This window comes from Ciona robusta, chromosome 6 (assembly GCF_009617815.1).
Source record: "Ciona robusta chromosome 6, ASM961781v2".
NCBI lineage: Eukaryota > Metazoa > Chordata > Ascidiacea > Phlebobranchia > Cionidae > Ciona > Ciona robusta.
Window position 1 is genome coordinate 554,462 of NC_143240.1, and position 11,534 is coordinate 565,995.

The window sequence follows — 11,534 nt, forward strand, 5'->3', positions numbered from 1 at the left end:
GGATACCGTATTAAAAAAACTTTTATTCTATATTTTAAAGTTTCGTTTTTAACAGTTAACCACGATGGGACATGTTTTTGTTCCATTTTCTTGTCTTTTTGGCTAGGAAAGAAAGAGCATTACGAAACTATAAACCGTAGTCGTGAGACTATAAAAAAGGCGTTGTAAATTGTTCAAAACAAAATTAGAAAATCTGGGTCATAGGTGCTAGCGGTATCCCATTTTACGTGATAATATACTATAAATGACACATGCAATAAATTGCCACTTGTACAACAAATACAATTTTGTGTTAAAGTAATGAATTTTAGGTACCATGTAAGCACACTCGTTTTACAAGCAGGTGAACTAAATAAAGAAGATAATGTACATAATAAAGACGTTGTCTTATTACAATCGAAATAAATAAAGCGCATTTCTTAATCCTGGCGTGGCGGGGCAAAGACAGTCCTTATAACACTAACGTTCTGTTTCATGTACACAAAAAATAATCACTCACAAAGTAACATACAGTAACTCGTAAGCTGGCATGGGATGTATGAATAACACCCGTATTATAACGATTGTTTTGCTGTACGTAGGGCATAAAGCTATTTATATGCAAGTGTCTTACTGAATAAGAAACATGGTCTCAATGGTAGCAGCACCGGGTCTCAAATCCGGCACCCTCTGGTTATACTTTTACACGTCGACCACTGTTGCATGTCAAAGAACAGATATCAGCAAGAAAGGACAAGGCCGCCATCTTGTTTCCCACATGTTTCCCGCTCAAACATCGTTGAACTTCACAAGCGTAAACTGACACATTTGCTCATTTTTGAGCAATGTTTGGGTTATTTATGTTACACAATTATATATATATAAATTTAACGTATTTGGCACCGGCATTGCATAAGTTTTAAATACTGTATTTACGTTTAAAATGCGAATGCTTGAGTTTTGGTTGGGTTGTAAAATATTCAATTATTTTCAATTTTGATGAATCATAAATGTTTCCCGTATTCTATAATACAACTATTGAAACAAAAAATGAATAAAGGTCTAAAAAGCGTTAAAAAACGCAAAATATCCGTCTGGCGCCCATGCTGATGCATGCATTTCACGCCTGATGTGGGAAACAAGATGGCGTCCATTGACCATTGTTTTCAAACAATGGGTGTCCTTACTTGTTGTTTATCTATTTACTTTGTTGCATGTTGCATGTGTATTCCGATATATAACAATTTCACCGATTTAAAGATATAATCTGATTGCACAAAGAATATGATAATAATTATAATAATATATAACAGTATTTCGATTCCAAAATTATGTTATGCAGAAAAAAAATGATTTTTTATGAAGAAAAGCACAATAAAGAAAACACATATTTTGGTATAAGGAATATGATTCAGTTAACATCAGAATAATGTCAGTTCATATTGATCAACAAATATTCGTTAATACAAAGATAGCGTTTTTGGTGTCTGAAGCCAAGGGCCAATATAACAGGGCACACTCTTAAGTACAGACAAATGCCATTACAAAGTACAGTACTCTGGTAAGTCGTTAGCTCCTAAATTTCATATTTTCTTGATGTGTTTTTAACATTTAAGAACGCTCTTTTATCGTAACGGAGCTACGGTTACACAATTCTACAAATATTTTTTTTTTACTATTTAATGGAACAAGAAAATAGACTGTAAACAAGACCCGTTTTACCCCACCATATAATATAAATGTGAAAGGTTTAGATTGTCGCTCATTTAGTCCAATACTTGATACGATACGCCGGTAGTTGGCGCTAATTCCATTATTTCATTTGCAACAGTTGCCATGGCAGCGGGCGCTTGATTGGTTAAGCTACCAGCATCAGCCGTTTCAAGATCAGTCACCTACAAAACGTTTGAAAAACAAACAAATATCGTTAGAAATATGTTTTAAATTTTTGACGAAATCACGTAACGCAGGGTAATATTGTATGGTAGTTTGTGGCAGTTTGGTTATTCTATTCTATATGGGTGAGGTACTTGAAATTTAAGCCAGAGTTAGCTCATTGTCCCAACACTAAAATGTTATTTATTTAATTTTGTCATTCTATCGTCTGTAGGGTGTAACGGTCACGCCTTTTATCCAAAACATTCTTTCTTTCTTTTTTATTAATAAGCGTGTTTTAACAACTGTTGTTTTACCGTTACTACCCGTATATTCGCTTTTTATCAACTTTCTTGTTATTCGTTATCGTGGCCGAAGAGACGAAATAAATTTCATTCATTCATTCACCTAATGTGCTACAATCCATTAATCACTACTGAGTTAAAGAAAAGTTAAGTGTCATGCCCATGGTCACACGTGCGGGCGATAGTAAAAGTATCGAATAATTTTCGCATATTTTAGTAATAATGCAAGCACCTAATCAACCTAAGCCAAGGCGCCGGTGTAAAAACGGGATTCATAAGTTAAGATTGCATAATACCCCCAGCCATGCACTGTTTTAAAACTTAACGACTTACCAATTTACATGTAGCCTCTGTAAAAATGTTTAAACTCACGTTTAGGTTTTTGAACGTCGACATAGCTTCACCTGTAGAAATGGTTGGTGGTTCGATGTCGATAATTTCAACGTTATACTCGTTTTCAGGGCGCCCTCCTCTGTCAAGTGAATATACTGCAACCTTATCGCTTGGTGGCGTTAATGTAAACATGCCGCCGTTACGATTTTTCATTCTTTTGTTTCTATAATATAAATGAATAAACGAATAAGTGAGTGAATTTACCTTCGTTTATTCTCGCTTCGCGGGAAAACAAGGTAGTGATAAAAACAAGTGATTTCTTTCATGCACCTCGTGCCCGTTTACGAGTTACCGCGTATGCAACATTGTAAAGTTTTTTTCTGTATATTTTTTACAATTTAGACAATCTAAAGTGACCACAGGGTTGGACAATTGCCGTTAGCGTTTTTCCAAAGGGCACATACGCCCACAGTGGTAGCAGTGACGAGCCTTGAACCCGTAAAGCCTAGGTCAGAGGCGTCGCCCTAACCAGCAGTGTGCCACAGCGCTGAAGGTACACAACAAATAAATAAAGTTCTAAAGTAGTCTTAGTTTTGCAATGTACTATACATACCTTTGGTAAGTTGTGCAGAAAGAAAACGTTATGTACAGAATCAGAATAAAAGCAAGAGGCACCAAAAGAGAAATTGCAACAATTTCTAAAAGAGACACATGTTATGATAGATTCTTGAATTTAAATCTTATAAAACATTTCTTAAAAAAACTATTTTGTATACACGCCTTGGAATAAGGACGCATGCTATAATACTTTAAGAGTCGTTTTTAATTTGGTGTGAGGCATATTATCAAGCGTTTTTTTTATTTTTTTTAACAGTTTATTATTTTCTGTATTCTCGTATCCTCATTACTCGAACGGGTTAACAACTCGATTTAGGAAATATAGGGTAGTATGTGGCATGTGCCATATTACCCCACAGTACTACATACCTGGCAGCAGTATCATATAGTAGAGTGGGAAAAGATGAGACACCCTTTTATTCTATTTTCTTGTCCCATTTGACTGTAAACAAAGAACCTTCAAAGAAATATAAAACCGTATTCCCACGATTTCCATATACCGTTGTTGATCGTTTAAAACTCGATCAGGATATTTAGATATTATGTGCTGAAGGTGTCTCATCTCCCCCCACCTTTAGCACTTAATATCCAAGTATCCTGACCGCGTTTGAACAATTAACAACGGTCTATGTGAGTCATGAGAATACGGTTTTATAATTCTTTAGATGTTATTTGTTTACTACCTAATGTGACGAGAAAATAGAATAAAAAGGTGTCCCATCTTCCCCCACTCTACTATATGCTAAGCAATAAAAATAACATAAAAATGATCACCTCCTGTAGAAAGTCCATTTGTTGGAACTTTAACAGCTGGTGTTCCATCGGTCGTTATATATGAAGTTGTTTCTGTGATTGATGGGTTAGTTGTTGTTGATTCTGCTGCCCCCTCTTTTGTTGAAACGCCCGTTGTTGATGCAACATTTGTTGATAGAGCAATTGTTGATGCGTGTTTTGTTGATTCTGGTAATGTTGATACGCCATTTGTTGATACGAAATTTGTTGATAAATCACTTGTTGATGCGTATTTTGTTGTTGGGGATAATGTTGATACGTCTACTGTTAAAACGTCTGCTGTTGATGAAACATTTGTTGATAAACCACTTGTTGATGCGTATTTTGTTGTTGGGGATAATGTTGATACGTCTACTGTTGAAACGCCTGCTGTTGTTTCGCCTACTGTTAATAAGCCACTTGTTGGTGTAGCATTTGTTGATAAGGCACTTGTTGATGCGTATTTTGTCGATGGGGGAACTTTTGAAACGTTAGCTGTTGGTACACCTGCTGTTGTTTCACCTATTGTTGAAACGCCTGCTGTTGATGCAGCATTTGTTGATGCAGCATTTGTTGATAAGCCACCTTTTAATGGAGAATTTGTTGATGGCCCGCTTGTTGATGCGTATTTTGTTGATGTAGCATTTGTTGATGGGAGTACTGTTGAAATACCAGCTGTGGAAGCGCCTACTGTTGAAACGCCTGCTGTTGATGCAACATTTGTTGAGGAGATTGAATGTAAAATGAATGTAACTTACTTTATCCTCGCGTGGCCGGAAAACGACAGTCGTTATCACACGGGTTTAACACCTCGTGCCAGCTTACGAGTTACCATGTATGTTACTTTGTGGGTGATTATTTTTTGGTAGGATTTTTTCATTTTTTTATGTATGGCTAATAATTTGGACAACCCATCAGTGACCACTGGGTTGGAGCAATTGTCGTTAAGTGTCTTGCCCAAGGACACGTACGCCCATAATGGTAGCAGCGACAAGCCTTGAACCCATTACGTATACAGGCAGGCGCGCTAACCACTATGCCACGGCGCCGGACAAATTACTGTTGAAACGCCTGCTGTTGATGCGTATTTTGTTGATTGGAGTGATGTTGATACTCCAGCTATTAATGCGCTAGTTGTTAATACAGTTATTGTTGGTGCGCTTGTTGTTGAGGTATCACCGAAAACTGTTCCAAAGACCCCAAATACTGTTAAACAATCAGTTATGATATAGGTTGATTAAAATTTATCCATGTATGTAGGTACTTACCCAACATGACGAAAGCTATTAGATTAAGCAAACAGAAATTCCACATTTTTAAGCCTATCACTACGACTAACACACCTTATTGATTTTAAACTGTGCAACCATTTTTGAGCATATAATTTTATTAAAATTTTCTTTTTTATCACTAAAATCTAAATTCTTATCTTGTTTTTCCAACTGCAAGGTTTCAGTATATAATCTGTCTAAAACGATACTAAGGGTGTAACGGTCACGCCTTTTATTCAAAACAATATTTCTTTCTTTTTTATCAATAAGCGTATTTTAACAACTGTTGTTTTACCGTTACTACCTGTCTTTTCGCTTTTTATCAACTCTCTTGTTCTTCGTTATTGTGACTGAAGAAACGAAATAAATTCCATTCATTCATTCATTTCATTGTTTCATAAGCGAAACGAAAGGTATAGCTTATAGTGGTTTAAATAATGTGGTTGAAATATGGCTGGAAGAGCAGTATATTGAAGCCTGGCAACCAAATCTGATGTCGCTCCTTGGGAACCTAGAAATTGTTTGTTCCTTGTATTTAATGGCATATAGTTACATAAATCATATCTGTTTCAAAAGCAAACAGTAATTGAGATATTGTATAAAAGAAATCATGCTTATGCGTAAATTCGCTTTTGTATATTTAGGAATAAATAGTTGTTTGGGCAATTTTTAGAGGTTAATTGGCCGTATAGTAAAGTGGGGTTAGATGGAATCTCGTTATAGGCCTAGCACAAATATTCCATATTTTCCAATCGTGTTTTTATCAATTAAGAATGCCCCTTTAAAGTCGTGAGAATACGGTTGTCAAATTCTGTAAATGTCTTTGAAAGAGAATGTAAATATTGACCAGCATTTTACCCTGACCTACTGTATGTGTTTTCTAGTATGTGATGCCCATTCATTCGTCAGTATTAAAACAAAAATATCTCCAACAGAACGTGTACAGTTTACCTTAAACGTGCGAATTGGTTTGTAACTGACACGCTTTTCTTTTTTTTTAATTTGGACAAATAAATACTGGTAAATCATAAGTATTTTGCTTCCATATATTAGGGTGGGGGAGTTAGAACACCTGTTGATTCTATTTTACGTTCCATTTGGAAGTAAACAAAGAATTCTCAAAGAATTATAAAACCGTATCTTCACGATTTCCGTAGACCGTTGATAATTGTTTAAAATACGATCACGATATTTGGATATTATGTGCTAAACTTGTTCCATCTCCCCAAACCTACTATATATGTACATTTTACACCGTCTAGATTGGTCAGCAAAATCATGGTACGATTTCTAAGACTATTGTGTCTTCAAATCATAGAAATTGCTTTGTCATTGGATACGGTACGAACATTCCATTTTCTTTTTTTGTGTTATGACGACAGACTGCTATTGTCCTTTTGTGTTGTAAGACGGGCAATCTACACCAAACGTATTATGTGCCTTGAAGTGGGCTTACATAGGTAAACCAGGTTTAGAATCCTGACTCTATGCCTACAGTAGGCTTATAGTGCAAGTTATATAAAATAGACTGTTTCTGTTCATATACACAATAGCCCTACTAGTTATAGTAAGGCGGGGTAAGATTTTCAGACTATTTGTTTGTCCCATTTTGATGGGCTCTATGTATAAACGGTATCCTATCTTACCCTACAGTACTATAAAAGCATAGGAGAACTTAGTTCACCCTATTAAAGGTATTGTCCGCTTATACTTTCTTAATATACAGCCTATACAAACAAAAAACGTGTTGTATTTAATTGGTTAAATACATAATTCTTTAAGTGTACTCGCATGGATATAAAACGACTACTCAAAAACCTTGGCAATTCAGTATAATTTGGATTCTATAACTTTACCATGGGAGTTATAAACGACGATCTTCCGCCGAATTATGACGATGTCACGATTCAAGTTCCAACTGATTCAGTACAGCCAGATACACAAACTCAAATTGGTGATCCATCGACGAGAAATCACGTGAGATTTGCTAACTCCAATAGGGTCGTTGAAATTGAAAGATTACCAGATTCTATAAGGTATGTATACGATGCTGTTTGGTATGTAGTAAGGCAGGGGAAGATGGGACACCTCTTAATTTTATTTTCTCGTCTCACAGTAAACAAAAAACAGTCAATAAATTATAAAACTGTATCCCCACGACTGCCATAGTTGTTAATTGTTTAAAACAGGATCCGGATGTTTATATATTATGTGCTAAAAGTGTCCCGTCTTCCCCCTTCCTACTATATATAGATACGTGGTATGTTCAAATTAAATGTATAAAAGAGTGGGGTAAAATGGGATACCTTTAGCATCTAAATCCCATATTCCCTGAATTTGATTTAAACGATTAACAACGTATTTTGGACGACAAGAAAAATAAATAAAACAGACAGTAGCGTTGGGTAAGATGGTACACATTTATTATTCTATGTTCTCGCCCCATTTGTTAGTAAACAAAGAATATTTAAAGAAATGTAATGTACTAGGGTGGGGGAAGATGGGAAACCCTTTCATTCTATTTTCTCGTCACATTTGGTAGCAAACAAGGAAAATTCAAATAATCATAGAACTGTATCCTCCCGACTCCCAAATACCGTTTTAATTGTTTAAAACACGATCTAATGTTTCGGTATTACGTGCTAAAGGTGTCCCATCTTCCCCCACCCTACTATACTGTTTTTACACGAATCCCACAGACTGTTGTTAATTTTTTAAAACACAATTAGGATATTACATGCTGAAGGCGTCACATCTTACCCCACAGAACTATATATCACATCTTATACCAAATGATTAGATTGCTTTTATTTTCACGGTGTTTTCGAGGGTGGCACATAAACACATTTTTTTTATTTGTTTCAGTAATATGGAAAACTGCATGAAATCGTTGAAACGAATGCTGTGCCTTGAGTGCTGTGATACCAATACTAGAAGAAAGCCAGAAATAATCATAATTGTCAGTTTTATTATTATGATGATCGTTGGATTTGTTCAATTGGGAATTGGGCTCGCTTCTGTCGTCGAGGGGAGCGCCGTATCTATTCTTTCAGGAATTTTATCACTAAATACATTCGGAATATGCATGGTGGGTGTATAAATACCTGTTTTTTAACTGACTTAAAATAAAAGAGCTATTTTTCTATATCCAGGTTAATTGTAATGGGTTGGGAAGGTGGGACAAGCTTTCATTTTATGTTCTCGTCCCCTTTCGTAGTAAACGAAGAACAGTCAAAAGAATTATAAAACCTTGTCCTCGCAAATCTCGTAGACTGTTGTTAAGTTTAAAACACGATTAGGATATTTGGATATTATGTGCTAAAGGTGTACCGTCTTTCCCTATCCTACTATTGATAAAATCAGCCAAAGTTAAATAAATCGGAGTTTTTTTCCTTTTTACGGCCTTTGAAACAGCTCGGCCCATACCCTGGATTGTGACGTTATTCACAACTTGGGTGTGACTCATTTGTTCCCACGTCACAACAAGATTTGTTACTACACGGGTGTCCTGTTTCACACATCTTGTGCCTGCTCACGAGTTACCATGTATGTAACTTTATAGCGGATTGGTTTTATTTTGTTTTTTTTTACTTTATGAACATAACTTTGACTGGAGCAACGGTTGTGAAAGCAAACACGCCCACAAAAGTAGCAGCGCTGTACTTTGTATGTTTATTTAGACAATATATAGTCGGGTGGGGGAAGATGGGACACCTTTGACACATAATATCCGAATATCCTGATCGTGTTTTAAACAATTAACAACGGTCCATAAGAGTCTTGAGCGTATAGTTTTATAATTCTTTGAAAGTTCCTTGTTTACTACCACGTTGGACGAGAAAATAGAGTTAAAATGTGTCCCAACTTCCCCCATCCTACTATATATATATATGTTGCAAACGCTCTTACCACAATACCACAGCACCTGACAAAACACTTAAACTATATTTCTAATTATTCAAACAAACTACATTTAGGTTATAGGAGGTGTCCTACTTTCCCTGCTTAGTCTCCTTACTCTAAAGACGATAATAACTACAACGGACACATTAAATCTGAGTATGACTGGACTTCGTACCCTACTTATCGGGTAAGCTATATATTTAATTCTTTGGCAATATATAGTACTGTGGGGTAAGATCGAATACCGTTTGACACACATTATCATACATTTTGTAATCGAGATTTTAACATTTAACAACGTTCTCGTACATTGTTTAGGCTACGGATAAGTAATTCTTTAAATATTTTGCGTTTACTAACAAATGGGTCTATAAAATAAAGAATGAAAACAGGTTTTATTTTCCCCCCACTATAATAACCGTCTCGTCTCCCCCTCCCCCCACTATAATCGAATTGCGCTGAACATGCGGACAAGTTAAAATGCATTGGCCGGGAAACGACTATCATTATAACACAATTTACGTATCCTGCTTTTGGGTGACATAAATTGAAACAACGAATTCTATCATGAAAAGCAATTTTTTTACACCACATTTCAAACGCTTAAGTTACCTGTTTTTTTTATTTACAGGTACATTTACATTTTGTTATTTGCTGGAGCATCGGCTATTATTGTCTCGGAGTTTACGAACCAAGACTTTGTCAGTAAAGTTATTCTCGGAATAAACGACACTTTAACTGGTCACACAGTAAGCTCTGGATGGTCAGAAATGCAGGAACGCTGGGAATGCTGTGGTACTACTTCATATACAGACTGGAAGTACAGTAAATGGGCAAAAAATATCTACAGAACTAATAACCTAAATAGTTCCTATGCTGTACTACCAAACTCATGCCTTATTGACTTTCGAAGCAAACGACATTGCGTTGCACTCGTTGGCAGAAAAGTTGCAAATGGCGAAGGATATGTCGTCTTGTCAGGTATAAAACCACTGATAGACTGCGCTTTTAGCTTTAATCCACGATACGAGTATATATACGCGACAACTTGCGCTACTTATTATGTACCATACCTTACATCTCTAATGAGAAGCATGCTAATTACTGATCTTTGCTTGCTTTTTGTTGTTTTTTTGCTCTTTATTCTGCTTTATAATGTGGCTTCACATCTCCCAAGCCGCCAACGGGTTGCAGCATATTCTGTACAGACATGACAAATTGATATTTTAATTTTTAAGTGAAACACTTTTTGTTACCACACTTCATGGAAACTACAGCTGTGACTGTGATTTAAATGCCTTTAAAAGCAGAAATCACATTTTTATGCACTTTTATACAAATCACTGTGTATAGAATAGGAGTTCCAGTTTAATATACCGTCAAAAGCATTGATTCACTGTTAATATGTTGCAATTGCATCTTTTTTTAGTCTTGAGTAATCTATAAAAGCATGTTATTCAAAAAATGGTGCCTACAAATAATGTAATCAGATTAAAAATATGCCTGAAAAAAGCAAATGCATAATAAGTCAATTATCAGCCTAAATTTAAACACCACTAGTATTGTACGAAACATGAATAAAATAGTTCAAGAGGTTTTTAGTTCATAAACATCACAATTGCACAAATTAAACGTAAAAGCATAATGAAATAAAACACAAATATTTAATTCACCTAAACTACACAAATAGAGTGTATTATTCTGCAGTCAAGTAGTTAATATTGACAATGTAAACACTATGGGACAATCAGTTTGTACAGTTAAGGTCCCACTGCCATCCAATTCGTGTCTTAATTTATCGACAAGGTCAAATCTCAAGCAAGCTTTGGAAAGATTGTCTGTTAATCCAGATGTTGTTACAACAGCTGGCCCAGTTAATGGTGTGAAACTACACCATGAGCCTTCAAATCCAGTGTTGACATGTAATACTGACTTACCAGTAGGCAATAATCTAACATAAGAGTCTCCAAATAATAGACATGTTATTACATCATGAGGTAGGCTGTCTCTAGCAGTGTATAAAGTATTTATATTAGCCATACAATGATCAAATCGGTCTGTAGTGCCTAACAAAGACACAACTAATTTCATTACTTTCGGTATCTGACCAGTTTTATACTTATTTCCTAATATAGCAACACATTTTGTAAAGTCAGTATAGTCCTGGTCTGGTGTGGGGCAAATTTCTGTCCCCAAATTCTTGTAGTACTCCAACAAGTCAGTAGTTACCGAGTCAAAATCACCAGAAATCATATCTGGTATAAGTTTTTGTTGTACTGATAATGTTTCATTCATATTGTGTAGTATATTGGTACCACCATCTACACTGGCTTTAAAACATGCTTTTTTCCATAAGAGATCAAATCTCTGCTGAAATAAATCTTTTTCCAGTCCAGAAGACCAGTCTTGGTTTAAGAGAACAAGAACTATGTCCTTTTTAACATTTGGGTTTAAAAATCCTAGCGGTGTGTCTTCCATT

General features: G+C 35.6%; 4 protein-coding genes across 4 annotated transcripts in view; 2 read left to right on the forward strand and 2 right to left on the reverse strand.

Moving 5' to 3' along the window:
* Positions 1–11,534, forward strand: part of LOC149734623 (7SK snRNA methylphosphate capping enzyme-like) — a 113,952-nt gene that overhangs the window by 29,730 nt on the left and 72,688 nt on the right. The gene's annotated exons all lie outside the window — the stretch shown is intronic.
* On the reverse strand, positions 210–4,626 carry LOC149734625 (uncharacterized). The gene is made up of 4 exons (XM_089879882.1): positions 3,885–4,626; positions 3,106–3,190; positions 2,532–2,715; positions 210–1,874 (listed from the first exon to the last, which is right to left on the reverse strand). Exons 3-4 carry the CDS (start codon positions 2,703–2,705, stop codon positions 1,746–1,748), a joined length of 303 nt encoding a protein of 100 aa, XP_089736008.1. The 5' UTR covers positions 2,706–2,715; positions 3,106–3,190; positions 3,885–4,626; the 3' UTR covers positions 210–1,745.
* LOC149734626 (uncharacterized) lies at positions 6,895–10,594 on the forward strand. Its single transcript, XM_089879873.1, has 4 exons — positions 6,895–7,188; positions 8,018–8,240; positions 9,130–9,242; positions 9,687–10,594. Exons 1-4 carry the CDS (start codon positions 7,010–7,012, stop codon positions 10,267–10,269), a joined length of 1,098 nt encoding a protein of 365 aa, XP_089735999.1. The 5' UTR covers positions 6,895–7,009; the 3' UTR covers positions 10,270–10,594.
* On the reverse strand, positions 10,406–11,533 carry LOC149734627 (thiamine pyrophosphokinase 1-like). Its single transcript, XM_089879879.1, has one exon. The coding sequence runs from the start codon at positions 11,531–11,533 to the stop codon at positions 10,763–10,765; it is 771 nt and encodes a 256-aa protein (XP_089736005.1). The 3' UTR covers positions 10,406–10,762.